This window comes from Fulmarus glacialis, unplaced genomic scaffold (assembly GCF_000690835.1).
Source record: "Fulmarus glacialis isolate BGI_N327 unplaced genomic scaffold, ASM69083v1 scaffold20064, whole genome shotgun sequence".
NCBI lineage: Eukaryota > Metazoa > Chordata > Aves > Procellariiformes > Procellariidae > Fulmarus > Fulmarus glacialis.
The window spans coordinates 1279-7587 of record NW_009207652.1 but is presented as its reverse complement, the minus strand read 5'-3'; the positions used below and the strand labels follow the sequence as shown (position 1 = coordinate 7587).

General features: G+C 58.3%; 1 protein-coding gene across 1 annotated transcript in view; it reads left to right on the top strand.

The window, feature by feature from the left end:
• The window catches only part of PLEC (plectin), a gene marked incomplete at both ends in the record, with an annotated part of 7827 nt that overhangs the window by 1038 nt on the left and 480 nt on the right, over positions 1-6309 (top strand). The window contains one exon of the mRNA XM_009576208.1: positions 605-6309. Coding sequence (XP_009574503.1) covers positions 605-6309 — 5705 coding nt within the window. The remainder of the gene's footprint in view (positions 1-604) is intronic.

Sequence of the window (6309 nt, the reverse complement as noted above, 5' to 3'; positions counted from 1 at the left end):
GTGGGCATGGAGCTGGCTGCTGGCACCATCCGGGAGGCAGAGACATCACTCAGCCTCCTGCCCCAGGGTCCCCCCTGCTAGGGGTCACAGCAAGCAGCTGCTTTTGGGGCAAGACCCCCACATGCGGGTCAAGGGCGTGCGCAGAGTCAGCATTAGGTGCAGCGAGGCAAAGCCAGCAGGGAGGTGTTGGAGCAGGACTTCTCACCCCCTGCCCTCTCCTGCTGCTGGCAGCTCCTGCTATGGAGGGGCAATCCCCACCACCTGTGCCGGCTTTTCAACCCCATGGCGCATCCTGCCTTATTCCTCTCCATAGACAAGAGCCGTCCCCGGCTCCCAGCCTCGGTACCGGGTGGGGAGTCCTTGACCCCTGCAGAAGAGCTCGTGTCTTTTCCCTGTTTGTTCCACCCACGTGTTGTTTGCTGTGGCTCCCTAACCCCAGCTCTGCTCCTTAACTCTTAACCAGTGTAGCAGAGTGCACCCCTACCAGCACAGTACCACCCCTGCTGCCTGTCCTCCCGCCCCTGCCCACCCCCGCTGCCCCACCGGTGCTGCCCTCCTGGGCAGATGGTGCCATCTGACCGTGCTGTCCTCTCTCCCACCCCAGATGCAGGTGGCCCAGCAGGTGCAGCTCCGCCAGGAGACACAGCTCCTCCAGCAGACCTTCCTGACGGAGAAGGACGCCCTGCTGCAGAAGGAGAAGTTCATCGAGGAGGAGAAAACGAAGCTGGAGAAGCTCTTTGAAGACGAGGTGAACAAAGCCCAGAACCTGAAGGCAGAGCAGGAGCGGCAGCAGAAGGAGATGGAGCAGGAGAAGCAGCAGCTGAAAGCCATGCTGGATGAAGCCAAGAAGCATCAGCAAGAAGCAGAGGAAAACGTCCGGCACAAGCAGGAGGAGCTGCAGCAGCTGGAGAGACAGCGGCAGCAGCAGGAGAAACTCCTGGAAGAGGAGAACAAGAAGCTCAGGGAGAGGCTCGAGCAGATGCAGGAAGAGTACAAGGCCGCCCTGGCCCAGACACGAGAGATCATGATCCAGACAGATGACCTGCCCGAGGAGGCAACGGTTACGACGACACAGCTGCCAGATATCAAAGCTGTGCCCAACGGCAGAGATGCGGTGGATGGCTTAGCACAGAACGGAGAGCCAGAGTTTGCATTTGACGGCATCCGTCAGAAGGTATCTGCAGAGAAGCTGGCTGATGCCGGCATTTTGAGCAAGGATAGCTTAGACAAGTTGGTGAAGGGCGTCGTGAGTGTTAGCGAGCTCTCGCAGAGGGAAGACGTCAAGAAGTATCTGCAGGGCAAGAGCAGCATCGCCGGTTTGTTAATCAAACCCACCAATCAAAAGATGAGCATCTACGAAGCCATGAAGAAGAAGCTGCTCAGCCCAGGCACTGCGCTGGTCCTCCTGGAAGCACAGGCTGCCTCTGGCTTCATAATTGACCCTGTGCGAAACGCGAGGCTCTCGGTGAACGAGGCAGTGAGAGAGGGAGTGATTGGGCCAGAACTGCACAATAAGATGCTGTCTGCTGAAAGGGCAGTAACTGGCTACAAGGATCCTTACACGGGCGACAAGATCTCCCTCTTCCAGGCCATGATGAAGGAGCTTATCGTCAGGGAGCACGGCATCCGCCTGCTCGAGGCCCAGATTGCCACCGGCGGCATCATCGATCCTGTCAACAGCCACCGCCTGCCTGTAGAAGCTGCCTACAAGCGGGGCTATTTCGATGAGGAGATGAACCAGGTCCTCTCTGACCCCACCGATGACACCAAGGGCTTCTTCGACCCCAACACACAGGAGAACCTCACCTACCTGCAGCTCATGGAGCGGTGTGTGACTGACCCGGACACTGGGCTATGCCTCCTGCCGCTCACTGACCAGGCAGCCAAAGCAAGAGAGCTGGTCTACACTGACAAAGAAGCTAAGGATGTCTTTAAGAAGGCCACAGTGACGGCACCATTCGGCAAGTTCCAAGGGAAGACGGTGACCATCTGGGAGATCATCAACTCTGAATACTTTACTGAGGACCAAAGGCGGGACCTGATCCAGCAGTACAGGACTGGCAAGATCACAGTGGAGAAGATCATTAAGATCATCATCACGGTTGTGGAGGAAAGCGAGAAAAAGAGCCAGATGTGCTTCGAGGGCCTCCGGGCCCCTGTGCCTGCTGCTGAGCTGCTGGAAAGCAAAATCATCAACAAGGACCTCTACAATCAGCTGCACCAGGGCAAGAAGTCTGTGAAGGACGTTGCAGAGATGGAGCCTGTGCGGCAGTACCTGAAGGGCACAAGTGCCATTGCCGGCGTCCTAGTGGAGTCGACCGGCCAGAAATTCACCTTCTATGATGCCCTGAAGAGAAACCTGCTGAAGCCAGAGATTGCCCTGTCCCTGCTGGAAGCACAGGCTGCCACTGGCTACATCATCGACCCCGTGAGGAACAAGCTGTTCTCTGTTGACGAGGCAGTGAAGGCCGAGGTGGTGGGGCCGGAGTTTCATGAGAAGCTGCTGTCCGCAGAGAAGGCGGTGACTGGCTACAAGGATCCCTATACGGGCCAGACAGTTTCCCTCTTCCAAGCGCTCAAGAAGGGTCTCATCCCCAGCGATACCGGGGTCCGTCTGCTGGACGTCCAGCTCGCCACTGGAGGCATCATCGATCCTGTGAACAGCCACCGGCTCCCACTCGAGGTCGCCTACAAGCGGGGCTACTTGGACCCGGAAATAAATGAGGCTCTGTCCGAGTTCCGAGATGACGCCAAGGCTTTCTATTGTCCCAACACGCAAGAGCACCTCACCTACACCCAGTTGCAGAAGAACTGCCACCGTGACAAGCAGACTGGCTTCTGCCTGCTGCCCCTGTCAGACAAAGCCATCCAGTCGCAGCAGGAGGAGGTCTACACAGACAGCCAGGCGAAGGAGTGCTTTGACAAGGCAACCATAGAGGTCCCAGTGGGCAGCATGAAGGGCCAGACAATGACCATCTGGGAGCTGATCCACTCCGAGTACTTCACAGAGGAGCACAGGCGGGAGCTCCTCCGACAGTACAAGACTGGCAAGGTGACCATTGAGAAGATCATCAAGATTGTGATCACCATCATTGAGGAGGCAGAGACCAAAAAGCAGGAGAAGCTGACATTCAGCGGTCTCCGGGCACCTGTAGCTGCCAGCGAGCTGGTGGAGTCCCGCATCATCAGCAAAGCCCAGTACGAGCAGCTGAAGGAAGGCAAGAAATCAGTGAAGGACCTCTCTGAGACAGATTCGGTGAGGAGATTCCTGCATGGCAGTGACTGCATTGCCGGCGTCTATGTGGAGGCGACCAAGGAGAAGCTGAACATCTACGAGGCCATGAAGAGGAATCTGCTGAGGCCCAGCACCGCCGTAGTCCTCCTGGAGGCCCAGGCAGCGACCGGGTTCTTGATCGACCCTGTGAAGAACCGGAAACTGTATGTCAACGAGGCTGTGAAGGCTGGTGTTGTCGGGCCTGAACTGCACGAGAAGCTGCTGTCTGCTGAGAAGGCTGTCACTGGGTACAAAGACCCCTACTCAGGCAACACCATCTCCCTCTTCCAGGCCATGAAGAAAGGACTCATCGTCAAGGAGCATGGCATCCGCCTGCTTGAGGCCCAGATTGCCACTGGCGGCATCATCGACCCCGTACACAGCCATCGCCTCCCTGTGGAGGTGGCCTACAAGCGGGGCTACTTCGACGAGGAAATGAACCGGACCCTCTCTGACCCCACTGATGACACCAAGGGCTTCTTTGACCCCAACACCCACGAGAACCTCACCTACAGGCAGCTGAAGGAGAAGTGCATTGAGGATCCTGAGACGGGCCTGTATCTGCTGCCTCTGCGGGAGCCTGAGAAGCCTGCAGTGGTGGAGACCACCCAGGTGTACACAGAGGCAGAGACGCGGAAGGTGTTTGAGGAGACGCAGGTGGACATCCCCGTGGGCAGCAGGGCAGGCTCCTCCATGTCGCTGTGGGAGATCATGCACTCAGACCTGCTGCCTGAGGAGCAGCGGAAGCAGCTCATGGAGGAGTTCCAGTCAGGCCATGTGTCCAAGGAGCGCATGATCATCATCATCATTGAGATCATCGAGAAGACTGAGATCATCAGGCAGCAGAATCTCACGTCCTATGACTACGTCCGGCGCCGCATCACAGCCCAAGACCTCTATGAGGCCAAGATCATCTCTCTAGACATCTACAACCTGCTGAAGCAGGGCTCCAAAACCTTCCGGGAGCTCCTGGACGTGGAGACTGTCTGGAAGTACCTCTACGGGTCGGGCTGCGTGGCTGGCATCTACATCCCCTCTTCCAAGCAGAAGCTCAGTATCTACCAGGCGCTGAAGAAGGGGCTGATCAACTCCGAAGTGGCCCGCTCCCTCCTGGAGGCCCAGGCTGCCACCGGTTTCATGATCGATCCCACAAAGAATGAGATGCTGACCGTCGATGAAGCGGTCAGGAAAGGCGTGGTGGGGCCTGAAATCCATGACCGGCTCCTGTCCGCAGAGAGGGCCGTCACCGGTTACAGAGACCCGTATAGTGAACAGAAGATTTCCATCTTCCAGGCCATGAAGAAAGACCTCATTCCCAGCGAAGAGGCCCTCAAGCTCCTGGACGCTCAGATAGCCACCGGTGGCATCATCGACCCACACCTGGGCTTCCATCTGCCACTGGAGGTGGCCTACCAGCGGGGCTTCATCAACAAGGACACGTACGACATGCTGTCCGAGCCCAGCGAGGTGCGAAGCTACATGGACCCATCCACAGAGGAGAAGCTCAGCTACACGCAGCTCCTGAAGCGGTGCCGGAAGGACGAGAACAGCGGGCTCCTCCTGCTCCCACTCTGCGACACAAGGAAGCTCACCTTCCGGGGGCTGCGAAAGCAGATCACTGTGGAGGAGCTGGTCCGTTCGCAGGTGATGGACGAAGCCACGGCCCAGCGCCTCCAGGAGGGCCTCACGTCCATTGAGGAGGTCTCTAAGAACCTGAAGAAGTTCCTGGAGGGCACCAGCTGCATTGCTGGTGTCTTTGTGGACTCCACGAAGGAGCGGCTGTCCGTGTACCAGGCCATGAAGAAAGGTATCATCAGGCCAGGCACCGCGTTTGAGCTCCTGGAAGCGCAGGCAGCCACGGGGTACGTGATTGACCCCATTAAGGGCCTCAAGCTGACAGTGGAGGAAGCTGTGCGGATGGGCATTGTGGGCCCTGAGTTCAAGGACAAGCTGCTCTCTGCTGAGAGGGCGGTCGCCGGCTACCGGGAGCCCTACTCCGGAAAGCTCATCTCCCTCTTCCAGGCCATGAAAAAGGGTCTGATCCTGAAGGACCACGGGATCCGCTTGCTCGAGGCCCAGATTGCAACGGGAGGCATAATCGATCCCGAGGAGAGCCACCGCCTCCCTGTGGAGATTGCCTACAAGAGGGGCCTCTTTGATGAGGAGATGAATGAGATCCTGCTGGATCCCAGCGATGACACCAAGGGCTTTTTCGACCCCAACACAGAGGAGAACCTCACCTACCTGCAGCTCATGGAGCGGTGCATCACTGACCCAGAGACCGGCCTCTGCCTCCTGCCCCTGAAGGAGAAGAAGCGGGAGAGGAAGACCTCCTCCAAGTCCTCCGTCCGCAAGCGCAGGGTGGTGATAGTCGACCCGGAGACGGGCAAGGAGATGTCTGTGTATGAAGCCTATCGCAAGGGCCTCATTGACCACCAGACCTACCTGGAGCTGTCGGAGCAGGAGTGCGAGTGGGAGGAGATCACCACCTCCTCCTCTGATGGCGTGGTGAAGTCAATGATCATCGACAGGCGCTCAGGGCGCCAGTACGACATCGACGATGCCATCGGCAAGGGCCTGATCGACCAGTCAGCCCTGGACCAGTACCGCTCGGGCACCCTCTCCATCACTGAGTTTGCAGACATGCTCTCCGGCAACATGAGTGGCTTCCGGTCGCGGTCGTCCTCTGTGGGATCATCCTCCTCCTACACCGTCAGCCCGGCCCCCACGCGAACGCAGATATCCATGTGGAGTGACCCGACCGAGGAGACTGGGCCGGTGGCAGGCATCCTGGACACGGACACTCTGGAAAAGGTGTCCATCACCGAGGCAATGCGCCGCAACCTTGTGGATAACATCACGGGGCAGAGGCTGCTGGAAGCCCAGGCCTGCACCGGGGGCATCATCGACCCCAACACCGGGGATAAGTGCTCCGTCGCCGATGCAGTGAACAAGGGCCTGGTCGACAAAATCATGGTGGACCGCATAAACCTGGCACAGAAGGCCTTCTACGGCTTCGAGGACCCACGGACCAA